At 35.2% G+C, this 27,806-nt stretch overlaps 1 protein-coding gene across 1 annotated transcript; it reads left to right on the top strand.

Moving 5' to 3' along the window:
- The first annotated feature begins 751 nt into the window (after window positions 1–751).
- On the top strand, window positions 752–27,138 carry LOC140148716 (uncharacterized). Its single transcript, XM_072170760.1, has 7 exons — window positions 752–1,306; window positions 1,617–1,737; window positions 12,181–12,329; window positions 14,167–14,232; window positions 24,079–24,198; window positions 25,488–25,620; window positions 26,012–27,138. Exons 1-7 carry the CDS (start codon window positions 1,115–1,117, stop codon window positions 27,121–27,123), a joined length of 1,893 nt encoding a protein of 630 aa, XP_072026861.1. The 5' UTR covers window positions 752–1,114; the 3' UTR covers window positions 27,124–27,138.
- Window positions 27,139–27,806: the final 668 nt, after the last annotated feature.

Consider the following 27,806-nt stretch of genomic DNA (forward strand, 5'->3'; position numbering starts at 1 on the left):
CATTCTACTAGGCCGGCTTGAACAATTTTTAAATTGTATTTAAAAATGATGCTATACAGCTATAGGCCTAATATAGTATAGCTAGCTATAGTAATTATAGGGCCTACGCCTAGATTTTTTTTCATCATGAGTGACCCAGTGCCACGATGATCAAGTACCCCCCCCCCGGCCACCGCCATGATCCGTAAAGCTGCATTTAATAGCACATGACCATAATAATAACACACCCATCCCCGTTTTTGCTTGTTTTTCTGCATGATTGAGCCCTAGCATATAGCCCCTCACTTGGTGAATATTAAAATTATCATTTTCAAAGCTGAAGGGGCACATTGGTATTACCATATACTATTTATAGTACCCACCCCTCCCTCCCATAGCTTCCAATAAAAGCTAAATAAAAATTACACCCCCCCCCCCCCAACTGTTCAGAAAACATTCACAAAGATTTTGACAGAAAATAGTTGGAAATGTACAACGGATAAACCATTTTAATAACATTTCAAAACATTCATGAGATTTATAACCCGACATATAATGTTATTAAAATGTTTTGTTTTGATCAAACCCAAAAACTGAACTTAAAACTTATTTTTGTATTTTCAGGGAAACAACCCGGGCAACCAGCTTTTCCACTCACCATTTTTGGTGTAAATAAGAAAGACTTGAAATAAGTCTACTCAGACCCGGAAGTGAATAGACACACTCCACCACACAGAAGCAGTGCATACCTGGCCAGTTACATTAATTTTCCATAGACAGACAGATTGCATTTGGCATTACAGGCGAGCAGACATCTGACAAGTACACTTTGGTAGAAAAGTATGTGTCATCAACATCAGTAATCAGTCTAGTGTACCTGAACGGATTGGATGGAGTTTGCTTTCAGATATGCTATGAATCATCCGTGTACTATATTTTCCACATAATATTTGCCATTTCTGCCTCATTCATTCGCAACCAGGGACTTAGATCATTGACTGCATACATGATTCACTGTAGAGAATGCTAATCAGCTTATCATTTGGCTAGAGATTGAGATAACACCTTCACAAGGATACTCATACTAGCCTTTGCTCATCAGTATCATTTACAGCAGCAGACAGACAACATCACCATGACAGGAGCAGAAAATTTATATGATCGTGAAGGAGCAAGGAGAAGAAAGAGTGAAAAGAGGGTTACTGGAGGAGTGAAACAACACAAGCATAGGCATAAGCTTAAACACAGATTTCAATTTATCAAGACACTAGGAAGAGGAACTTATGGCAAAGTGAAATTAGCAACTGAAATAGAGACTGGAGAACAGGTAAAGATTACTATTTTTCACCATTATGTTTTATTTTGTATCGCGATAGATCTATAATTAAATCAAATTCATGGATTCACATTTTATTTTAATTTGTCTTCCATTTTTTTCATTTTTTTTGTATATTTGGTATTCGTTTGTCCATGCCATATAAAACCAACATAAATTTCTTATCACATTGTGCCAAGAATACAATCATCATGTATAAAAAATTGTCACAGTCACTTTTCATAAATTTCAGTCACCCATGAAAATTGAAAATATAACAAAATTTAATCAACAATTTGATTATTTTTTTTTCTCTCTGCAGGTTGCCATCAAATCAATTCCTAAATCCAAGATTGAGAATGCAGATGATCTCCGGCGCATCCGTCAAGAAATCCAGATAATGTCGGCTCTAGATCACCCTCATATTATTAGCATCAAAGAAGGTAGGAGACATTCATTTATTGGTATTTATTTATCCATTTGTTTAAAAATGTTTTATTTTTTAAAATTATTTATGTCAGTTTTTATTTTTATTTTATTTATAAAATATAAATTTTTTTATATTAAATACATAAAACAAATATCTTATTTTATTGATGTCTATTTATATTTTATTTGTTTATTAATTATATTTTTTCATTATTACCAGTATTTAATTTATTTATTCATCTTGCATGTCGCAAAGATAAATCTAAGCAAGATTTCAATCGGTGCAATTTCAGACAGGGATTTCAGATTTTCTTCAGAATATTCATACATGTATCATAATTTGTTTGTGGTTGTGTAATATTAATATTCTATTGTATTTTGCGGACATAGGATTGTTGTTCACTTAGAGGTGGTTGACCATTACAATACATTCAGTCAATGTCCGGTGATAATGATACCTTTTGTATTCGAACAATACATTGGAATGCGTAATGCTGTTTATCCATGATCATATTATCAAGGACAACATATTTGCCATCCACCCTTATAATTTATGTATGACATCAATAACGAGCATGAATAGGATGTCTAGGAGTCCACAATATGATAATAAGTTAATAACCTAAAGAGATTCGTGGGTCATTGACTCATCCATAGGATGTATTCAGGGTTTTTGTTAATTTGAAAGAATAATTTGGACATGGTTGTGATCACATAAAATGTTTCTAGATCACTGACCCAAATTATTTTACAGTTAGGAAATCAATTATGAAGGTGGTATTAGTGTTTTGAATTTCAACCTGGACACTAACCTATCATCTAATAGCATTTCAGATTGGTTGATAACTTGAAATGCATATTTAAATTGCCAATTGTGACAAGGCTTTGAACTATTTATGGTCAAACTTGCATTTGTAGATGATCTTATAAAATACCCTCCTTGATTGGTTCAAAGTTAGACATAATATTCAATTTGGCCAATCGGCAGGTAGTTCTCATGGGGTTAAAAGAGTTCACTTGAAAAGTATGAAGATGTATCAGTCCTAGATGTGCAATATACTTTGTGAATTTTACAGAGGTTGCTAATTAATTAACTTTGTTAAATTGCTAATATTTGAAGCAATTAAGCAATTGTCTTTGAGGACTGATATACATTTATTAAAATGCCAGTCATGTCAGTGTCATTAAAGATTTTGTATAGTCACATGTGGTCATAAGATAACAGACCAGCTAACTTCCTTACTAATTTATCAGGAAAACTCGCCAGAGTTCAAAATCATTCATGTGACCATCATTCTTTCCTGTATCAAGTAATGATGACACAAAATGGGTCAAAGTGTGCTGACCAAAACAAACTGTCCATAAGGGTAAACAAGGTATTGTTGGTCAAAGCAGCCAAGAAAAAAAGAAGATTTTCATTATGTAAATTAATATATTTTGCAAAAGTTCACACTCTACAAATTATATACTTTGAAGACTTGCTTAGATTTATTGTTGGGAATGAGTTATTTATGTTTTACTATAAATAGTAAGTGTTGTTGTTTCAGCCCTCTTTATAACATAACTAAAGAACCACAGGACCTACAAAAGTATATCTGTGATATTTGAATTCTTCTACACACTATGAAAGGATCAATGCAATTTTTGCCAAAGTTCACTACCATTCGCAAGATGCAGTGAACTACCAAATCACAACAGTTTCAACCTTAAAACAATATTTATTAGAATTCGAGAGAAGATTGCTAAGTAATTGTGTTGAGACAGGCAGACACTGTGGCCTCATTACCAAGAATTTTTTAAACTTTAAACAAAAATATTTGCTGAAGTTTATGAATACAAATGAAGTGAACAGTCACCATGTACCAGGTTTGATGTATAATAAAATAGAAAAGAGCTATATTGACATTAGCTCTTTTGTGGAAAATGTAATATATTAATCAAACAGAAATATATATGAAATTCATTGATGTGAATAACATGCATTCAGAACTACTTCAAATTTAAAAGTACTTGTAAGTGCATGGTAAGTGATTGTACAATACTGAGTCAGTTAAAGAGTTCAATAAACAGGAGTATTGCTACAAAGGAATAATTTATCCATGAAGGGTTCACTAACCTGAAGAATAAAACAGATTGCACTTCACAACTTCTTACAACTTCTTGAAAGTTGTAAATAAACTGCATTGGACCATTGCCAAATGTTGAGCATACAATTGATTGAAATGTTTCCAGTAACTTCTTCTTTGGCTACAGAACATTTTTGTTTTTCAAATGTTTTATGTGCCATGTACCTTTTTAAATTATGCATACATTGCACTGATGCAAATGTCAGCCCTTGATCTGGATGTTTGCAATTGTGATCCAGGAACATCTGGATGTTTGCAGTTGTGATCCAGGAACATCAGTGCAGGCAATTCAGATCAGTTTGACTTATGGAATAATGCACACCATTCATAATTTTATTTCATGCTTTCTCAATATCAACTGGATCCCATTGCTTTCTAGATCATATAATCATAATTGTCATTAATTTGCTTCCTCACTCAATTTTGAATTTCACACTAACTTGAACTCATGTCATATGTCATGATGTGACCCCTACTACTGAGTACTTATCTTGTTTTAATTATTGGTAATGCCCCACAGCATGCATGAAAATGATAGACATTCAGAAGAACTCCAAAATCCCTCCCAATATATTGATCTCTGGTGAAATAAAACACAACCAGAATGGATAATGGTCTTGTTTTCCGAAATTCATTTCATGTCTATAAGCCCCCCTCCCCTTGCAACTAGTTATGAAAAGGTGTGGAAATGATGGACATTCAGATTCCTCCTTTTGTATTCATCTCTGGTATGTGTTGAAATTAAAACAACCTGCAGGACATTTGTTTTTATGTCAATGAGCTCCTCCCCTCCAATAAGTTATGAAAAGCTGTGAAAATGATGGACATTCAAACTCCTTTATGTACCATCTATGGTATGTGCTAAATCAAAACATCCTGGACATAACAGTCTTGTTTTGATTCAAATGTCAATGAGTTGTGAAAAGGTGTGAAAATGATGGACATTCTGAACACTGAAAATATGTCACAGTCACACCAAAGCATACTTAAGTCACACCACATGAGTGTTGCTAAGGGCCCTCATTACAGTAAACAACCACACCTTCCCAGGTACTTGAGCCCATACTTGAGCGCTTGATTTCAGAAGTGACCATATGTTGCAAAACTGTAGACAGGAAAGAGAATTCTGGGTTAACCAGTGATAAACATAATCCATCCTTTTTTTGTGGTCTTAGGCCTGGGTCCCAGGACAGCAGATTACAAATAATCTCCCAAATCTGGTGAAGAATGAGATAGAGAACAATGTAGTCCTTTTGTCTCCTAAGACCAACACTTCCTGTTTGTTACTTTGAGGAGGGGATGAGGCAGGTGAAAGACAATTCACTATTTTATTTCATTCATTAAATTCATTTCTTTATCTTCAAAGGTGTTTGCTTACATTGATCAGCCTATATAGATCTGTTTGTGTCTTTATATGCCAATCAGAATCCATATTTTGTTGTACAAAAATCAATTTTATAGTTCTGTTTTTCTCAGTGTTGAACAGTATGCATATATAAAGAGGTCATTGAACACAAATGTACAAAATCCTTATCCTACCTACAAAGTAAAAAATAAAATTAAGATCAAAAGTGAATTACTCAATGGTACATGTTTTTTGCTGAAAGGGAGGGAGGGAGGGGGGAAACCTGCTTCATTCTTGGTGTTAAAATGTAACCACATATTTTAAGATCTTAAAATCTCTGTTTTATTAACAAAGAGGCACCACACATATGAAATTGTCAAAATATGAAAATTGTTATTTTCAGAAAGCAATTGCTGTATTTTTCAGTAGCGTGTCCAGGGGGGAGCTTTGGGTGCTGAAGCCCCCCGCACTTTGTTAAAAATCATGTAAAATCAGCCGTTTTTTGGCGATTTTAGCCATAAAGCCCCCCGCATAAATCTGAAAAAGGGGCTTAGCCCCCCGCAGGAAAAGGTCCTGGACACGCCGGTGCATCCCATTACTTCTGGTTCCTTAGTTTTCTTCAAGGTTCTAAGCAAATACAAATATGTGCTGACAGGATTGGCATTGTACGCTTTAGTTTGTAAAGTCATGCTCTTGTCATGACTAGTTTGACTTTTTGTAAGTGTACTTTGGTTGCAGTGATGAAAGAGATGAGGTTATTATCCGCAAACAAGACCCCTCATGTAGAAGTCTTCATCCCCTGGGCCAGCTAGAAAGTATGTGGCGTGATTGAGCATTGCAAAACTTTGTGACGTCAAAATCATGGAATGTTCCTTCTGTTTTGATTTTCAAATTGGTGTTTTTTAATTGAATGAACATAGACCACAAAATGCAAGTGATATATGTATTGCAACTACATAAACTAACTAAGGGGCATTGCATGATTGACAACTCCTAACGCCTTCTCAGGATATTTAGCAAACTTTTGATTGGAAAATTACACAACATCATAAGTACATGCCCCTATTTTACATGTTCTGGAAAGAATATGCCTTGGGGCTTTTTTTTTTAAATTTCTAGTTACATGTTAGTGTCTTATTTTAATATTTTCAATGTAACAGTTTGCCAAATTTGATCTTTATGGTGATCATATTTGACAGTAAATTAATGTATTATGCTGTAAACAGAAACATAACAATTTTGGACTGAATTATTGGAACTTAGAATAAATGTTGTGAGCCCTCTTTCACTAGACACAATCCAAATAGAATTTGGTTTTTGTATAAAATTACCATTTTCAGCCACAAATTGCCTTTAATCAGGTGATGGTGGTCAGACCCAAGTCTGACAGGGTGGTTTAGAATTCAGTCAAGGTGACTGGAGGAAGTACAGAGGAAACCATCAAGTTCATGACCAAACATTAAAGTATTTATGAGGTCACTTTAAGAGAAAAGTTAAAACAAAGGTGTATTAAATTCATGGTAATTTGTTTGGTTTTAATCAGGAAACAGGTTGTCTGGGGATTAAAAATGAAATATGACTTAGGTAGAGGGTTTTTTAATGCAAAGGAATTTGGAAAATTCAATTTAACTATTTGGTGCCAAGTTCAGCCATGGTTAACAAAATGATATCTTCATACAGCGTGTTTATACTGAGCGTACGGCTTTTTGACCCGCTATTTTCCGGGCACAAAATACCGATCATAATCCGGCCACCGTTACCCAGCTTGTTTCTACTGAGACCAGAAAGCCGTGTCTCGCATACGATGCACGGCATTTTTTTCCTGTAAACCGAAGTACGGAAAACAGATTTGACGGTTAATTATATCCTAAATTTAAATGTCACGGATGGCAGCTCATGGCATATGACCTACAATCACAATTTAGTATTTTCGTAAAATCCAAATTGCATTAATTTACCAGTGGATCTAGTAATTGGCTATTATGATAATTAATTTACAGCTCATATAACCAACTCATTAATTATAAAGATATAACCAACTCATTAACTAGGGGGCCTATAAAGAAGTAGGCCTAGACTAAGTAAAGTCATATCCATTTTACTTCATCAAGTTCATGCGAGTCACACATGTGTCCAGTGTATATAATATCGGAAAGAAGGAACCTACTACATCATAGGCCTAAGCTAGACTATGCAAGTAGAATATAAATCGCATTATTTTTGCAACACGCATGACCTCGACCCGCAACCGATGACACGGCTCGCTTTACTGCGCAGATTACACGCTTCGACCCGGCATGATCCACTTCAAGAGGGGGATCAGGCCAGGCGAGCACATGCCCCGGCATGACACGGCAACCGATTACCCCAAGTCGTTTCTACTGGGCTCGTTACCCGGCACGGCACGGCACGGCACGGCATGGCCCGGAATTTTACCCTCAGTAGAAACACGCAGATAGTCTTGTCACAATAGTTCTGTATGAGGCCAATTGAAGTTCATTAGCAGCCTTTTTAATGAAGCCAGCATTGCATTGATAGATTATTTTTTAACAGAACAGTTGTTTCTCAAATTCAAACAATCAAACTCTTTATTAATACTAGTGATTCAAAGAAAGAAAAAAATTTTGCCAGGGCAGTCCATTTTTAAACCAATGGCCTGTTCAGGTATGTCGTTGTTGGATGCATATCCCTGGCCCAGGATCTCTCTTAGCAAATTTACTCTAAAATGCTTTATACATTCATTGTCAATAGTTGTATTTGAATATGATATCGGTCAAGTAACTTTTCTGAGTAGTATTTGCCTTATAGTATTGTCTGATTGGATTATTGCAAGAGACCTTGCTTTATATTTTGAATATTTCATGAGTATTATAGTCTAGACATTATCTTAATGCGAAATGAATAGATGCAATGAATTGTTACGCAACATAACATGAAACAATGTAATTAAGTTGTTTGTTTTAAGTTTTAAGTATTTCTATGAACAGTTTATTGAATCCTCTTCCCTGTAATTTCCCAGGTACACCATATAGACAGTTACACCATTCCAGGACCTGTTGGGGCCCAAACTCAACAACATTATTGAAAAATGAAATGCATTTTATGCTGCTAATTTTAGTTCACAGCATCTTTATGGCCAAAATGAAATTTAATGCTCGCTCAGAAGTGTATTATTTGCACATTTATATTCCTTCAGTAAACAAGCCATATCATAATTGTTAATCAAGAGATCCATATTCTGGCAAATTTTACCATACATTGTACATCAGAAATATGACATCATTCATGAATATATGAATGATGTAATTGGGTGCATACTAATTTCAGACAGGTATATTCGCAAACTTTGTTCGGTATTTCCCCAACTCGGTCACCTCAAAAGATTTACGGCATAAATGGCATTATTTCTTTGAACCCAGGCAAGTTTATTTATCAGTGTCCTATTTACCAGATAATACAAGATAGTTTTGTTGATTTCAGTTATTATCATCACCCCAGTATCAACAAATAAGATAGTCAAACTATGCCAGCTATCTTCATTGTGATGATTTGTGAGTACTGTCAGATATTGTTTCTTGGCTTCAAAATTGAAATTTGTCATGGCTTTAAATGCAATTTGCAAGAATTAAGCAAACTATATTAGTGTGTTTATTTATATATTACTCAAACTATAATTATAATAGTCTTTATATAGCAAACTCTCATATGCAGATGAATGAATTGTTTGGGAATGAATTGTTTGGGAACTCCTTTTTACTAAAAAACCTTAAAATATATCTAGAGTAATATTAAAACATGCAACCAATAATGCATTTGTGCATAATTTGTGCATGAAGGAATCATGGCAAGATCACAAATATTTTAATTTTAATGAAAAATTAATTTATTATAATAAATGCAAAATAAGCTGTTTTTCATTATTTAAAACCTCAGAGAGGATTACCAAGAAAAACTTTCAGTATTCTCTCAAATGTTGCATACATGTGCAAAATGTTGTCCTCTCACATGTTTGAACTTTTGATTCATGTGACAACATTAGCTGAAAATGGTATGTTGCAATCATTTGAACCCTAGTGGTGGTCTACTTCCATAAGTAAACACCTTGGTAAACAACAAACGTAGTATGTTTTCTACATTTCAAGGATTTGAATTTGGTCCAACTTTCCAATCCATTAATAAACATGTTTGTTTTCTTTCTGTTTGTCCGGTTTACTCTTCATTTAGTACTTGTAACTTCATAAAAGTTGTTGATATCCAAGTAGCACCAATTAGACTTATCAAAACCGAATTAGTCACAGCAAAGTTTACATTGTTAACTATCGACTGATTAGCAGCTACATACTCTGAATTCCGTTACCTTTGGTATATGCACACCTATGCAAATAAAATGATTATAATCTCTTCCAGGGTCGTTATGAATTCAAAAGTCAAAAGAATTGTCCATGAACCAATAGCATTTACTGGAAGTTGAAAAACAATATATGATATTTTCAAAAGGACAATCAGTCAATTTCAGACTTGGTTGCTATTTTTCAAAGAAATATTTCATTATGTACAATTTAGTAAGGACCCAGGAGTAAGGATTTTGTGCTTTTTTCGATTGAACCATATGTATACATCAATTAAAGGGTCCAAGCACAGGACTTGAACCAAGTGGTAACATTACCGAGTGATTTGGTAAAAATAAGGGGTCTTTTGGTAAAATCGGTCTAAAACTTATCAAAATTGTAACTTGTCAAGATTGTCAAAGACATTTTGTGATGTTTTTGCGATTTAGCATAAGATTGGAAAATGTTGAATAAGATACAAAATAAGATACAACTTCCAGACACCAAATTATCAGGACAATCAAAGCAGATGTGTGAGCCTTTGAGGTATACCTCAAAATAAAATACCGCCTATCATAAAAGAATACCGCTTACTATCATCAACTATTGGTAAATCCTATCTGTCTGAAAACTCTATTTAAAGTTCTAGCAGGAGATAACCACTGAAGAAGAAATCCATAGCAAGATGATAAGAGTTTTTATCATACCATCAAGTATTTTTTTTTGCATTTTTTAAAAATAATCACTGACTACATTGTCGGTATATTTCATATCTTACCCTCTGCGCACAAAATGTGGCATTATCTGGTTAGTAAGGTTTTACATGTGTGCAGTTCATTTGACATGATGAAAACAAAAGCTGAAAAGGCTGCTGTGTTGTGAATGTGTGGCTTTGAATTGCATGTCCAGAAGCATTGTGTGGCCCCTTTATGAAATTGCCACTACATGTAAACCAAGTGTAAAGCCAGGCAGCAAGGTTGATGGATTTAGTAGTCCAGCATAAAATTTAAGCCATTGATTTTGTCATAGTGATGTGCTCTTGTAATGGCAGGTGTGCAATGATTCATTAAGTATCATCTGCCACAAATTGATAAAATAGTTGAAATCTGATATTTAAATTTAGACTTTGAATATTATTATCAACCACACATTCATTGCCAGCTTTCGCTAAGCTGACCTTAACTGTTTGATTAGGAAATTTGTAAAGAGGAATACATTCCAAACCAATATATTCATTGACTATTATATGGCATTTGATTGAACTGATATGCTAATTTGAAATGAGTGGTCATTTTGTATTTAATCCCTAAAGGTAAAAAACTACCATTTTCAAACAAAAGGAAAGAATTCCTTCATTCTGACACTTATTTAAAACTCAAAGTAAAAAAAACCCTGTAAATTGCAAATAACCTGAGGTTTATTACAGAAGTATCTTATACAAACACAAGAAACCGTAAGTCTTACATTGTAATATAATTAGTAATCCCAGAACCTGTACCTCCTGCTTTAGAAGCATTGGACAAAAGTTCAAACTTAAGTCATAAGGATAATCTACCTGTCAGTCTCATCTTTAAGTCAAAGTTTAGTATCCAATGTATACTTACCATGATAAATTTCAGTAAGCTGCATTCTTGAATGTTAAAATAATTCTTGTAATGTACCTTCAGGGGATGTTTTCAGATTAAAAATACTGCATGACTTTGACAGAAACTGAACTTAGGTGGAAAGAATGAGTTTTCAGGTGTTTCTTTTACACATAGTCACCCAGGGACATTGATGAATAAAATGCCTGGAAACAAAGGAAAGCCAATGCAATATGTAGCTATTTAGTTACAGGAACGTGAGTCATAAGACAAATTAGAATGAAGTGATTGCGGTTCTTGGTCAGTTGGTTCAATACATATTTACATTTCCGAAATTAACCTGTTAATAATATTTTTAACCTGTGAGCGCAGTGGGTCAGTAGGTTTGTTTGTCTGTCTGTCTGCTTTGTATTGTTTGTGTCGGTTGAGGCTGGAAAAAAATGTGGAACCCAGGAAGCTCGTTCCATGGAAATTTCAAGATTGGGGAGAGAATTCAAGTGAAATTGAAAGATTTGGAATGAAATTTTGCTTTCCCATGTTAGAAATTCATAAGAAATTATTGCAAATTTTGCTATCTTGGTGTGAACTTTGGCATACCTGCTGACAAATAAACTTGTTTTACAGCCCTGGTGGGTGTGTGTATGTGTGGGGGTATTTTTGCATGTGTGCGATATTTTTAGTTTGTAATTCCAATTTCCAAGTATATAGATTCCCGATATAAGACAAGAAGAATTATGTCTCCACTGCTCCCTTTTATATGTTTTCCTGTGTTTCATCCTTCCGCCAATGATACCCAATATTACATAACATATTTAATCAGATTGTTAATGATTGGAAGTATTCAATTATTTTTAACAGCTGACCTCACTACCAACCAACCATTGATAGGCAATTGAGATTCAAGTAGACTGATTGCCGATTCGAATGCAAATAAATAATAACATTAACTTCCTTTTTATGATCAGAATTGTATTTGCATATTGATTCATTTGGCTCCTTCAATAGAAATGTAGGCAGACATTGATATAATCACTCATTAAACTAATCGAGATATTTCCTCTTTGTTTCGTTTTAGTATTTGAAAGCAAAGAGAAGATAGTACTTGTAATGGAGTATGCAAGTGGAGGAGAGCTGTATGATTACATCAACAGCGACAAGCTGACTGCAGAGGAAGCCAGGAGATTCTTTCAACAAGTGGCTTCTGCAGTTCACTATTGTCACAAGGTAAAGATCCTTCAGAATGATGTTTTCCCAAATTGAGTACACATTTTAGATCAAGCAATCTATTTATCTAGAGAGACCACTTTTCCTTCTTTTGTCTGATTTCCATCTTTTTGAAGACCAAATTTCCACACTTTTATTTATTTCCAGCCCATTGGGACTTTTACCCCAAATATATGCATTAATTCAGGCTTTTTCTGGGGATGTTTAAGTTTGGTTTGGGTAGGGTGTGTCACTGAGAATTTGATAGTGGACCCATCCAGATACCATTTTTTCCAAGATGTTTGGAATTTGGCCCCATTGCTATATTCCAAAAATCAAACTTTTCGGCCAAATTTAATGCAAATTGCCAAAGTTTTTACAAATTTCCCCATGCTTTTTAGCAAATTTTGACAAGTTTGGCAGCAGTGAGGCAAAATTGGGATATTTTTTTAATAAATTGAAAAAATTGTGAGTTTCCTGCTTTTTGAATAGTACTAAATGGCATCTGTGGTCATCTAATGACATCATAGATGATGTTTGATGTTAGTGTGGTATAATTAGGCTGATAGAAAGTGTAAATCAGTTCAAAACCATTAAAAGAAATAAAAATATAAAATCCTACCCACAAAGTCGCTCATAAGAAAATTTTCACTACATTACTATCATTAATTAGTGTATGAAAGTTTTCAAGTTGAGACTATGTCAGAACTTTTATACCCCAAAGCAAGTGGTCAGTGCGGCTTTCCATAAATATCAACTTTTTCAACACCATGGGCGAAAATTCTTCCGATTAGTATTTCTTACCCCACTTAGCGACATAACATAAACAAGTGAGGAAATTATTTTTAGATTGCTTGTTTGTACTTTTTGAAGTATAGTATCATGGATTGATTGCTATGATTGACGAAGTAATTGATGTAGTAATTCTCTTTGGGTGTGGTACGGCTATTAGTCAAAATATGTTTTGCAAAGTGGGGCGATATTAAAATTAGAAATGAAAAGTAATCATAAATAATAAGCATTTTGTCATTTTTGTGTCTTGCTTATAAATCTCTACTGGTTCAATTGAAACATCGGCATTAAGGACCAATGAAAACAATCGCCTAATTAGCTACTTGAACGCGGCATGAATCCTAAAAACAACAAGGCAACATAGCAACTAATGCCAGTTTCATTCACAGCTCATGTTGTGTTTAGTAGGTTACGCGTCACACCTCATTAATTGCACAGTTTTGAGTCGGAACAGAGTCAATGAAATTTGAAGACAATAGTTACATTTTGACAGACGAATGTCAGGGTTTCGATGCCTTAATCAAAAGCATCTTACAAGAATTAAGAATTGGCGTATTCCTTCGAACGATTCGCAGTGTACTGTCATTAGCACACAGGGAGAAATACTTGAGATATTTTACAAGGATTATAGCCACGTTTTGGCTCCTTTCATAGAATTGTTGTGAAGATGCACTGCCCGTAGCGTTATTATTATTCCAACAAGTTTAACTCACTGTGACGTCTAAATCAAAAGAATTTGTGTTGTCAGTTTTTTGATATCTTATATCATATGTTCTACACCTATCTCCTTGAGTTATAATCCTTGTACGCAGCTGTAGATTTGATCATTTATTTTAAGTCACTTTCCTAAGATCCCCAGTGCATGTGGCATGATATCTCAAGAACCATTCAACAAATACAAGGTACCAAATATTTTTTTGGGGGGGGAGGTTTATTTGCAGCTGAAAAATAAAATCAAGAAATATTTTAAAATTTTGGTTAAAATTTTGATTTAAAACAAGAACTGTCTTTAAAAAAGACAATGCCATGGATGAAGATCATGTTAAGTTTCTTTCTTTTTTCACAGAATAACATCGTTCACAGGGATTTGAAGCTGGAGAACCTATTACTGGATGAAAACCACAATGTCAAGGTAAATAATTAACATAGCAACTATAAATTATACAAAAAAATAATTCTTTGTTTCTAAGAATTCAAAGAATACGTATGCGTCACATTTTGCCATGCTTTTAATTTGCTATCTATTTTATCTGTTTTGCCCCCGTAGTAAAATTGAACCTGCACGATAGACAAGAATGTCAAATTTGAATTCCAGAAAATAACAAGCAAATCATGATCACACTGATACCATTAAAAATTGTAAAAGTAAGGTTCAAAGAAATACAATTTGTTATGATAAAGTACTTGTAACTTTCTTTGAACTTAAAATTTGTTTGTTCCACTATTAACGAACCATATCTCGGTTTCTCAGACATTCTATACAAATGCATGGCCTACAAATTCATTTGGTAAAGATAAAAAAAAATTGATAGTATTGCTATTGAATAGGGTTGGGTCAAAAATGGATGCAGTACCATGAAATTGTTTTCATCCTGACTTTCATACGATCTCTACCACGCTATTAAGTCACATGCTCAAAAATTCATTTTGTTTTGATCAGATCGCACTGATCCTTATTGCTCTTGGAGGAAGCGGAAAGATCTCACCCAAAACTTAAAAGTGCAAAGCTGACATAGGTTTAGCTGTACATAAATTGGTTAAAATGTTTAAAAAGTTTGACAGCGTGAATGACAAGATAGTTTGAAAATCAAAGAGCATTAATTTCAGACAGACCGTGTAATTAGGCAAATACTTGAACATCATTCCGATCTGGGGGAAAGGCTATCTAGTATAAAGATCTGGTGTTAAGTTCAAGAGTTTTAACTTTGTAAAAGGTGACAACACAGACTGTAGAAACCTTTCTGTCGTGTGAGGTGATAATCTGTTTTAGTCACATTTTTTTGCAGTGGTTCTGATATGACGTACATGTAGGCCTACATAATATCGTGCCATTTAGTCTTATAATTATATTAAGGGTTAATCATTTATTGATAAGCATCATGCAAGGTTTTATTGAGTATTCTGTTTGATTGAAAAAGCGTTTGTTTGAAAAAGCTACTAATCTTGGTCAGATGTGGCTCTGACTTGTTCAGGAACTTCAGGACTGATGAAAACTTGATAAACATCTGATAAATGCTTGACAACTTGTTCAATCCCACTGTTCCTGTTCCGACAGCATACCTGTTGAAAGTTGTTGATGGATTCTCATTGTGTAAGCCTCTCTGCTCATTTACTTAGTGATTTAATAGAAGGTTATGTCAAGTTTTAGGGAAATGCTTAATATTGATGAATAAGATGTTCAGTGTTCTCAAAACTTTTGACATAAAGGTAATGCACATTGTTCTTTTTGAAATGTTGCCAAATTTCATCTATATATATACATTGTATATACATCATTCAAGGGTAATTGAGCATTTGGACTTGGACATGCCTACAAGGTGTACTTTTGTATGATTCAGTGGACTTGTTAACATGAACCTTGGAGCCACTACTATTAATACAAAAGAGGCATCAACCTCTACTTGTTTAATTACTCATAATGCACAGAACCTTATGTGCTGTTGACAGAAATTTATAAGGCTTTGCACATTAAAAAGTTCTTGCCCTTAAAAAGTCCGAGTCACCTGATCTAGAGTGCCAACAATTAAACACAGAATTTATGTTGTTGTTTGGAATAAACTTTTACAAGCTGTAAGTATCTATTCATTTTGGTGTTGTAGAGTTGCACAATACACAAATCCATACATCAGTGCTTGGTATGTTAAGAATCGCAACACATCGTTTATAGTGAAATCATTGAAATTCAGAATGAACTGAAACTCACTAGATCTCACCAGGAAAACCACTGAGTACCGACGGTATGCATGCATCCCACATGATGCCATAAGTCATACACACACAGAATTGCTGGCCGGGCCAGTGAAACCCTGTGGCTACCAGTCAGTAATCTTGTGCTTGGTATGCGTGGGGTCCAAGATTCAAATCTCGGTGGTACCAAGTGACTTCTTTGTTCATTTTCTCTCCTTTATCATTTCATTTCTTCTTTCCCTTTCGATAGCCAAAAAAACATGGGTTCAGTTGGGTTTAATGTAGCAAAAAAGGTAAACTTGAGATGTTCTCTTGTTAGACTGTCAACTTGGCCTGGATATCAAGTTACTGATATATGGTAGGACCCTAGGAATGACTTCACAAAAGCTTTCATCAGATATGACTATTTTCATGCTTGTTGGCGGGGCTTTGTCGCCAGGCCTATTTTTGATTATGAAGATTCATTTTTATATTGGGAGTTGCTCGCAGGTATAACACATCCACATGTGTTGATTGGGTGAATCATACAATGGTGGGTACTTTGAACTTTTGCATTTGTCATTTGTGAAGAGACTTTGGCAAAGAAGGTTTCTCTGTCCTGAAATTAAAGCAGTCTTGCTCTCTATGTACTCATATGTACTTGTATTTCAAATATATTTCAGAGCTGGAAAAAGTAAAGAAACTAAGAAACTCCTTTCAGAGAAGATTTGGCATTTGGAGGGATATGTGTCTTTCCCGAATTCCCAAATAAAGAAATATGTAAGACATCATTGGAAGAAAAGTTGTTATCTTATGGGAAAATTGTCCAGGCCTGTGTGTTCTGTGCATTTGTTGATTCTGTTGGAGAAAAAAAGAAAAGCAAAGTAACTCAAATTTGTGATATGCGTTTTGAGCGAAAACACGAGTCGGATGCATGCACCTGGATAGATTACAAAACAAACCACAACAGGTATGGCTTCTAATTCTCAAAAATACCAACGCCGCAGGCTAAGAAAACTAGATAGCGTAATTCAGTCATTTTGCCACACGCCCCATGATCATATCAGTATACTATAAACACAGATCTATCTACTATATAGCGTGCAAACTAGTGAGGTATGTTTACCTGTTTGTGATTCTGTTTTCACACTTAGTAGGCTCCCGGAGCTTCTTACGTTTCATAGCTTTATGCATTTCAGGTGTGTCAAATCTGATATCCAGAGCTTGAGGCAACCCATTTATGCATATTGGATGTTTCAGTCAAATTTGGTCTGTGATATGCTCCTTATGACAGGGCTTCTTGTTGCAGTATAGTTATATACACTAGAAAGGCTTAGAACCATCTGAATTTCATGATCAATGTTTTGATATTTTTACAATCCTGCATGACTGACTATTTTGAAGTAAAATTGTCTTGAATTTGAAAAAAAAATAGCGCTGGAAAGATAAATATGCAATGTAAATGTAATGTGCAAAATTTGTGCCCCAAATTTTTGTTACTAAATACCTTGGGTATTGTGCACATCATATAGCATTTTTGAGATGTAAGGGTTCTTTGTAGTGGATTCACTATAGTGCAGAATGACACTCAGCTACTACAGTAATTTCTCTGTTTTGTCCTTTCACCACCTATACACCCCCAAATTTTTTCTCTTTTATATTCATTTTAGTGGGTGCTTCTTCTAACCAAGTTTGACCCAGAAGTCGGAAACACTCAAAGCTTTCCTCCAATCTCGCTCTACTCCACTACAAAGAATATTACATTATTTTCATATTAGATTATCAGTGGTTGACCACTATTTCCCCTATAATTCACCACATGGTGAATGTTTTGCAATAGGCTATGACCCTACATACTAGCACGTTTATTTGTGATGGAGCTTAGCATGCTTAGCGGAATGTTACTTGGTTCACCTCATTTCGAATTAAAGTGCATCTCTGCCCTACAGGGCAGGGGGTCTTCCAAACACTGTTATATTGTGCTTTATTGAAGAGAATGAGATTTTACCTTTTTTTTTCTTCCTTTTCTCTTGGCATATAATTTGCAGGATTATTTGCCCATAAGTCCCATTTCAAAGTTCATTTACATTTTTGTAAACACTTATTGTGGACCTTTCTGCCATTGCGATGAACGCAAAGCCCGGGACGCAAATGGCTAACAATGGGGACAAAATTGAATAAAGGATCATTTGAGAGATAGCGTGACATGTTATACCTTTTTGGGGTGGGGACTGTTGGTGGGGGAAGGTGTCAAATTTACCTTTAAAACATAATCTGTCCTTTTCAGACAGATTGTTTCCTTTCCCAGGTTAAAGGATTTATATTTAAGCAATACTAATTACAACATGAGGGGAGAAAAGCAAGTCTAAGCTGGATTTCAGCTGCGAATTGAATTATTTGCTGAAATGGCATAGCAATACACACATATTCCTTGTACCAAGCAGTTGTGAAAAAAGGGCATGCAGCATGCGATCAGAGAATGATCTATAGATGGAATAGTTGGATAAGTTGTTTTGTGATTCCCTGCCGTGATACCGCTGCTTATCAAGAGCTTTGAATGATAGTTGTCAGCAGTGATTTTGTGTCTAAATTTGGTCAGAAATAGCTGGAAACCTGTAACAGAGTAAGCTGTCTATCAAAAATATGGAAATTCATAGAGTATGTCTCTTTGGTAAATATGTGTTTCCCGGATGTGTTTATGCTGTATTGAAATTATTTTCAGCTTATGATGTGTTACTTTGAAACAAACCCAACCAATTTTATTATGTTAAAATCCGTGTAACATTGTCCCAGTCATTGAAAGCATGATCACAGGCATTCTCTACCCAACAAATTAATCTCCAGCCTTAACATTCAGGCCAGGCCCATAGCTAGGGAGGAGTGAAGAGGTAGACATATCCCAGGCTCAGTCCACCAAAGTCCAACAAATACCCCAAATCCACCCCAAATCACCAAACATTGGCCCAAGATCCCTCAAAATTTACCCTTAAATCCACTCAAATCCTCCTAGAATCCCCGGGCTAGAATCCAGCCAAATTTGTCAAAAATCCACCATTAAAGGTCCACTTTTTCAAACATTTGCCCCTCCCCCCAACATAATTTCCTACTATTGGCCTGAACACTTTCTTTGAATCTGTAGCCCCAAACTGTTGTGGGAGGTAATTCTTAACAAATATATAAATAAATAAGTCATTTTCAGAATAAATATAACTTCCTTAAAGTAAAAAGAACACTGGGGTAACAGGAAAGAGTGAATAAGACCTTAGTAAACACAGCTTTATTTACTGAACACCTTGTAGCACAGTTAAGCTTACAGATACGATCAATTGGTAAATTTAACGTTGATAGCCAACTTCCTATCCCCCGCTAGGTGAATCGCTTGAATTACACCAAATAATTGTGCCTTGTCCGAATGGTGATGTGGTTATAACACTTACTTGTTGAGTGATACCAACCAAGATGATATGAGGTGTTTTTGTCTAAGAAAGGTGTAAATTTCAAACTAAATTAGGTGTATGATGTGTGTATATTTCTCCTTGTTTTGGGCTGCTTTGTGCTCAAAGGATCGCATTTACCTGCAAATGGTGAAGCTATATTTGCATGACCTTAGATTTTTACCTTCGAGAGATTTGAAGCATTTTTGTCTTTTGTTTCCATTTTGTAATGGTCCTATTCAGTTGACATTCCATACCATTCATGATCAAACTGTATACTGGATTTTTTTTGGTCAAAAACAGAAAGTTCAAATTCATCAGATTTTCATTCAAAAATTGAACTCTATTGTTCAATTCACAATATTTTGTATTGTGTACATTTCTGTAGATGAAGTGTTAAAAATATGATTATAGCACCAGGAATTTGGATAAATGATTGATTTTGATATTAATTTAGGTTAAAACCACCCAAGTCGAAATGGACGCTATTCTCAACAGATTATAAAACACAACATTCCATCACATGTTGTTGTTCACCATCTTCTTCAAACAATGTGAGGCAATGTAAAACAACCATTTATTGATGGGACATATCTGGCTGGCAATATCTACACCTGCATCAACATGACAGCATTTGATCTTATGACATGCAAATATTTTCAAGCGCAAAATGAAATATATCAAAACACAAAAGCTATATTTGGAGTCAATTTTAATATATTTTTAAGTACACTTTTTGATTATTTTCAAAATATCATAAGAACAATATCTGAGTATCAATTTGTGTTATTACCATACATTTCTACCATTGCCATTTAAAACAAAATTATAAAAGGTCATCCATCCTTTTTGTCCATCCCAGTCCATGAATCTTTTGCCAGGCCGCTAACACCCGAGGGTAGCCTACCTATCTCACGTCTCTACACACACAGGCTGCCCATTTTGCCCTAATAATGTCGTGATCATGACACGTTGTCGAATCATGCCCCCTGGAGTAATATCGACTTTGGGCTGGGATGATGCGGCTCTCTATTTCCTGATTTAGTATAATAGAGCTGGCCTGGAATACACACAAAGTACCTGGCGGAGTTGTAGAGAGATTAGAGACAAATTGAAAAGAGGCGACAAAAAGTTTCAAGACAGATACCGGATGGGTCCCTGGGAGATAGTTTGCTTGCTCATCACTTTACCATCTGTTTTACCATAGGCCTATGTTTTACAAAGCAATTTCAGCCTTTTTACCCACCCAGTAATGACAGACCATGTGCTGTCTGCTTTGCTAGTAAAGGGCTGTTGGGGGTTTAAGGGGTGGTTTTTGATTAAATTTATAAGATGATGTATAGTGTAGTCACTGCCTAAAAGTGGTGGTGGGAGTGTCAGAAGAGTGTTATACCATAATATGCGCATTTTGATCTGGTAACAGTGACAACTGTTTATGGAAGCTTATAAAGAAGGTCCAGATTTTGACCCCCTCTCACCACCACTCAACAACACATAATTCCCATTTCAAAAGTGTACTTTCAGAGGCTCCGGAAGATGTTAAATATAAGGGGGGGGGGCAATGGTGCATGGCCCAAATTATTGGGGTGGGGGGCAATGGTACTTTTCCATAGCCACCAAAATTATTGACGCCGCCCCTTTTCCGAGCCACTGACTTTTGAACACCCACAAACCTATCTAGGATGTATTATTTTAGAGTCATTGCCCATCAATGCCTACTATGTACTCTATCTGCCCCTTGACAGATATAAATTGATCTCTTACTCAGTTGATGTGAACATAAAGGTTACAACACCAGCGCACAAGTACTTGATGTCGCCACTTTTCCTGCGAAATAGAGTGAGAGGAAATCATTTGACTAGTAATGATGAGTATCCCTGAAGCATATTTGTGAATTTATGAGGAGTTTATGGCTATGAGTGTTTCCTTGCCTGCATAAATAATTAGGAGATATTGGGCTACTACTTTTGAAATTGGGAAAAAAAACACAGAAAAAACGCACACATTTTTAGAAGTGGCTACTTCTGTAGCACTGTCGATGTTACAATTGGAGCTAATTGGATGCGATTATGTGCATTATTTTGTCTAAAATGTGAAATTTAGTGTTCTGGCATAATGTTCTGGCATCGTGGCAGGAAGAACCTGACAACAATTCTATTTCTCATGTGCAGAGTCATCATGTCTGGTCTAAATTTAGGAAATTGATTGGTTTATCTATGAAGATGCCTTTTCTGTGTGTTCCATAAGGTAAAAGACAGGAAGGCATTTCCCATAGCTGCCAGTCAGCCAGCTAGCCAGGAAAGAGAATGGTTTATCTATAAGATGCCTTTTCTATGTGTTCCACCAGGTAAAAGACAGGAAGGCATTTCCCATAGCTGCCAGTCAGCCAGCTAGCCAGGAAAGAGAATGGTTTATCTATAAGATGCCTTTTCTATGTGTTCCATAAGGTAAAAGACAGGAAGGCATTTCCCATAGCTGCCAGTCAGCCAGCTAGCCAGGAAAGAGAATGGTTTATCTATAAGATGCCTTTACTAAGTGTTCCACCAGGTAAAAGACAGGAAGGCATTTTCCATAGCTGCCATGCCTCTTGGTCAGTCTTCTGTAGATAGCCAGTTGGCAGTTTTGGTTTCTGTGGTGAGGCCTAGGAATGAAGTTTTGCAAATGTTATCTCAAAACCATACATATTAGGTTGTTTTAGTTTTGCTTTTCTTTCTTTTATAATATCAAGCCTAATCTCAAACAAATTGGCATAATTTGTGTAAAACTTAACTTACTGAAATCCCTTCGTCATCCTTCCTCTTGTGAACTTCTATTCTAGCTTCTTTCTTCTTGTCCTTTTATGAAACATTTAAAACTTACCTTGTGGTGAAAAAGGTATATTGGACAATAATCTATTTTTTAAATTTATCACACGCACAGACAAGTGTAGTGAAACCTAAATTCAAAGTCGAATATCCAAACTTAATACGTACAAGTCTTAAACAAAGAAGTTCAAAGAGAATGTTAACATCTGCAATTTAGATTTATTCATCTCTGGTTATCATGTTTTATTCTGCTATAATCACCTGACTTGCGTCTATCTCTAACTGTGTTTTAAGGTGTCATGAATATTCATTAGCTGCCCCCAAATATTCTATCCATGCAGAAAAGATAGACCAAATCATTTGAGTCCACAAAAGACCGACCCACACAGTGTAAAGCTAGCCGCTTGATAGCCTTAAGACATCAGCTACAGATGTTAAGGCGGCATCACTTACAAAATAGCTATCATGGTTATAGTGCCATTAGCATATCAGCAATTATAGATATCTATAGAAATGGGTGTTAGCCCGTGTCATAGCAACTTGGGAATATCTAAGTATTAGTTTTCTAGACTTATTCATATCCATTAGTAGTAATGTTATGATATGAGACTAGACCATTTCCAAAAGTGATCGGCTTCCTGTTGTTACCAGTTTCATTTGGATAACAATAACATTATTGTGTCAATAACCATTGACGTTTGGAAAACATCAATTGAAAGTGATCCGTCCCTTAATTCTGTCATACAAACTAGACCATTTTGACATTCATCAAGAAGGAAACTTTATGATGTCAAAAAGATGTAAAAGTAACATTTAACCACAAAACAGAAGCTTTAAGACTCCATTTGAGGGCTTTGAGCCAAACGGAAGAGCAGTAACTTGCCAGTAGCTGTTAAAATACTTGAAATGATTAAAGTGCAGCTGAGTAACTCATATTGACTAATTCATATACCAAATGTTATATTAATTATTATCTTAGAACTGTGTCTGTGGGATGGGATTAAATTGTGTAATGTTTTTTGAGGTTTAAAACAAAAGGCAATTATTGTGATTATGAGCTATAATGTTCTTAAGAGAAGGGAAGTCATTAGCACTATCTTTACTCCCCTTCATTTCCTATCATTAAGCTCATATCCCATGATACTTAATTGAATTTAATTACTAACTCGGAAATAGGGAACAAACCAAGGGCATATAAACTGGCACAAATACAGTATGACATTAATAGTTCTATGAAATGTTTTAAAGAAGAACCTTCAGTGATCAGTCACTCCCAAACTCACTTTTCTCTACAACGTGTTCGATTTGCACGTTTTAGAACATTTCTCAGCAGTGGAATAATCTTAATTCATTGTGCTCGGAGATAAGATATTCCATGCAAATCCAATGGGGGCTGTGATCTCAAAGATCGTAACCTTTCAGTTTCCTTCATTTGTTGTCAATATTTCTGAAAAGAAAATGTTATTCAAGGACACCGTTTTATTTTCAATCTTAAGCAGTATTCAGACTTTTTATTGTACGTACAATATTGTATGCAACATATCTACGTTGTTTAATCTATTGCCATTCTATTTCCAGTAATGTTTAAGTTCTAACGAATGTTTGATGACGTAAAATCGATAATATATTTCTACTAGATATTACATGTAACATATTATCGATTTTTCGTCATCAAACATTCGTTAGAACTTAAACATTACTGGAAATAGAATGGCAATAGATTAAATAACGAGATATGTTGCATACAATATTGTACATACAATACTCGGAGTCTGTGGAGCGCTTTATGAATAATTTTATCCTTACAACAATAATATTAATAGCTTGTTCACCCTGATTTTGTCTATGCTACAGATTGCTGACTTTGGCCTGTCCAGTGTGTTTGACCACAACAACCTCTTGTACACATACTGTGGTAGCCCGCTCTACGCTTCGCCAGAAATCGTCAACGGTCTTCCTTATCATGGTCCAGAGGTAAATATCTGCTTTTACAGAAAAGCAATTATTATTACTACAGTAAAAAATTCATTTGAATGAACATAACATAACAAATGGTCATGCATGCTTATACGGAAGTGAATCCAATGCACTCAGATTGGCTAGTATTGTCAATGATGTCTTTTGATTGGTTTGATCATTATTTCCACCTGCTCACATTTTGCAGTTTGAAATACGATCACATCCGAATCCCGTAAAGCTGTTGGTAGTTGTGTTCATTCAAATGACATTTTTACAATAGAACATACAATGAGATCAACAAACTGGAAACATTACAATAAACTAAATTTGCAAAATCCAATAACTATCGGAAAGGTGTTGATAACGTCTCACTAGAAATAAATTGGAATTGATTTTGAAGACATTTGAGAACTATTTATAGCAAGTATTGATAAAAATGCGCTAAAAATAAAATGAAAATCAAAGCAGTCATCAGTTATCAATATCGTGGGCAATGAAATACATAGACTGGAACATGACAATTATCTGTAAAATCTGATCGCTCTGAAAACTATCAATAATGTTAATCACACCCACAAATAAAAGCTGGTAGAAAGGTGTTGGTAATGTCTTACAAAAATAGAAAGGAATTCGATAAGGAACTATTTATAGCAAGTATTGATAAAAATGTGCTAAAAATAAAATCTAAATCAAAGTAATGATCAATTGTCAATATTGTGGGCAGTGAAGTGTATTAACTGAAACATAGCGATATTTGAATTTGGATTACTCTGAAAGTATCAATAATGTTGAGCATGCAAATAAATGACATCTGTCCGAAATGTGTTGGTATTAAATAAATGTCTTACTAAATATAGAAAGGAATTTGATTTGGAGTACATTAAAGAACTATTTATAGCATTAAGTATTGATAAAATTATGCTAAAAATAAAATTAAAATAATTGTCAATACCATGGGCAATGAAATGCTTAAAACGAAATAACAATATTATTATCTTGAAATTCCCTTAACTCAAAAAAGAGTCAGCATTGCACAAAAGTAGAAATGAAATTCAAGTTGGAAAATATACAAGAAACTATTTATAGTAAGGATCAATGAAATGGGATAAAACTGTGCGAATGGTTCAATAGAGTAAGGAGCAGAATACTATTACTATTATGGTTAATAGTAAGTCTGGGTTATATCTATCTATCCCAAAGGGAGTATATTTAAATTAATCCACAATAGTTCTCTAGAACCTTATTGTATCCTCAAGTGTAGCCAATACTTAATCACTAACTTAACTATTTCCTTTATTGGCCAGGTTGACTGTTGGAGTTTGGGTGTAGTACTCTATGCAATGACCTACAAGACTATGCCTTTCCTTGGCGGAGATTTCAACGAGCTCAGGCAGCAGATATCAGAAGGTGATTACTATGAGCCTAGCAACCCTTCAGGTTAGTTTTGCCACATTGACTTGTTTAGTCATTTGTTTTTATTCCTCTTGGAAATCAATAGTTACTCATATAGTTAATCTTTGTTCACACGACAGGGGATTAAAATGACTGTTGTTTTAATTAAAATGACTATTAGTATTAGTGTTATGTGTAATGCTAATGACACGAAATGTTTCAATAAATAAAATGATTCATTCTGTTTAAATTGAGTCATGGATGCTTTGAGAAATTTGGAACCTATAGTATACTATACAATCATATGTTTTCCACATGTATTTGCTTCAAAAACTGGTCTCTACCATATTGCCTAAACAAGTCTGTATCAAATTTGCAAATAATAATTTATACTTTCAATCCTAAATTATGAACTTTTACATTTTTGCTATTTCAGATGCATCCGACTTAATCCACTGGATGCTGAGAGTGGACCCCAAGAGACGGGCAAACATAGAGGACATCTACCATCATCCATGGGTGTGTGGAGATACCTTAGATGTGCCGCCTCCTGAGGTCCGTGGTACCCGTGTTCTTCCAATGTCATCTCGGCTACAGCAGCAACTATCATCTGATACCGATGGTTTGTCAAGCGATAGTGATGTTGAAGTTAACTATCGACATAAAAAGACAAAGCAACCCAAGAGTATCCTCAAGAACAATTGTAAACATAGGGCTGACAAAACGTCGACAGAGGCTAGTGGTGTCACTGAATCCTCTGTGGTAGATCACCATACACCTGCTGCAATATCAACTGAAGATGATAACCGTAAACATGAAAGTGCAAATATTGACCAAACGAGACACTCTAGTGCAAAGCCAAAGAGAAGCATATTGAAACAAACACGCAAACATAGCGGTACCGATAGCGGACTTGATATTAATGAAACGGGACATGATATCAATGTAGATCTCTTGACGGTTGAGAGCCTAGAGAAAGAGTTTGGCATCTTAACTACAAGCAATAAGCGAGATTCTGGTTTTGATCAGGATTTTGCTCTTCTAGGGGCACAAGCTTCTGGATTCCAAGAACTTGCTGATGAACTAGAGAAGAAAACATCAGAATTGAGTGCCAAAATTGGTGAATCGGATTTGAATGGCATCTCCAAGAGACACTCAAAAGGCAAGTACTCTGTTGTTATGGAGATGTGGGAGAGTATTTATTGTGCATCCAATCTGAACAATGATGATGAGGATGATGCAATACTCAAGGAGGAACCTAGCAGCCCATCTTCTGGCAATTCATCAGCAAGCTCAAGTGAAGATCTCTTAGACATTCTTGACACTGATGAATTCAAGACCAAAGCTGAATCGAGACACAAAAGTGGACACCGTGTGACATACAGAATGTTTGAAACTAATGAAATTACAACTGTAAGCTCAAAAGATGGTAAAGTTCATACTAGGTTACAAGGTCATAGGTCAACAAGTGATACTTTGCTTGGAATGGAAGATGAAATGAGAGATGTGTTAAGAAGAGCTCTCAAGATATCAGAGAGCCTCATGTAACAAGATGCAATCAGTATTAACAGAGAAAATAAAGGTAGAGAAGCGACACTCCGTACAATTAACGTGCCGACGGCCTATACCGATGTGAGGACAGAAAATGTGACTCTCCTGCTAGTCTCGGGCGCGGGCCAGACTGTATGCGGTATGAACAAAAACATAATTAACTGGTTGTGTAGGAGACTAGCAGGAGAGTCACATTTTTCTGTCCTCTGCTGTCCTCCGGAGTGTCGCGGTCCTGGTATTAACTCCATGGTCACTACTGTCTTTCTTACAAAGCCTCTGATTGGTTAATTACATGGTATAATCATCTGAGTAACCAATCAAAATACAGCTTATAGATCTCTTAGCAATTTTAAGCTTATTCATCTTCAGCCATGCTGACTATTCTTACATCTGATTGGCTCAATGCATGATATAGCTTTCTTTATAACCAATCAAAATAGTTCTTAGAGGCAGATAATTTGGCCAGTAGTGCTCATGGGGTTAAATACATGCTTCAATTTTAAGAGGCTGTTTACTTTACCCTTCTTCACAATAAGATTTTCAGTATTATCAGTCTATAAAAATCAGGTATCATTTTGGACCACTTTATAATTGTGATAATAACAGCTATATGCTGTGACCATTTCCACAGCTGCAATGTCAATTTGGTCACCAAACTTTCACATATGAGGAGTCAGATC

The sequence above is a fragment of the Amphiura filiformis genome, chromosome 3 (genome assembly GCF_039555335.1).
Source record: "Amphiura filiformis chromosome 3, Afil_fr2py, whole genome shotgun sequence".
Classification (NCBI taxonomy): Eukaryota; Metazoa; Echinodermata; class Ophiuroidea; order Amphilepidida; family Amphiuridae; genus Amphiura; species Amphiura filiformis.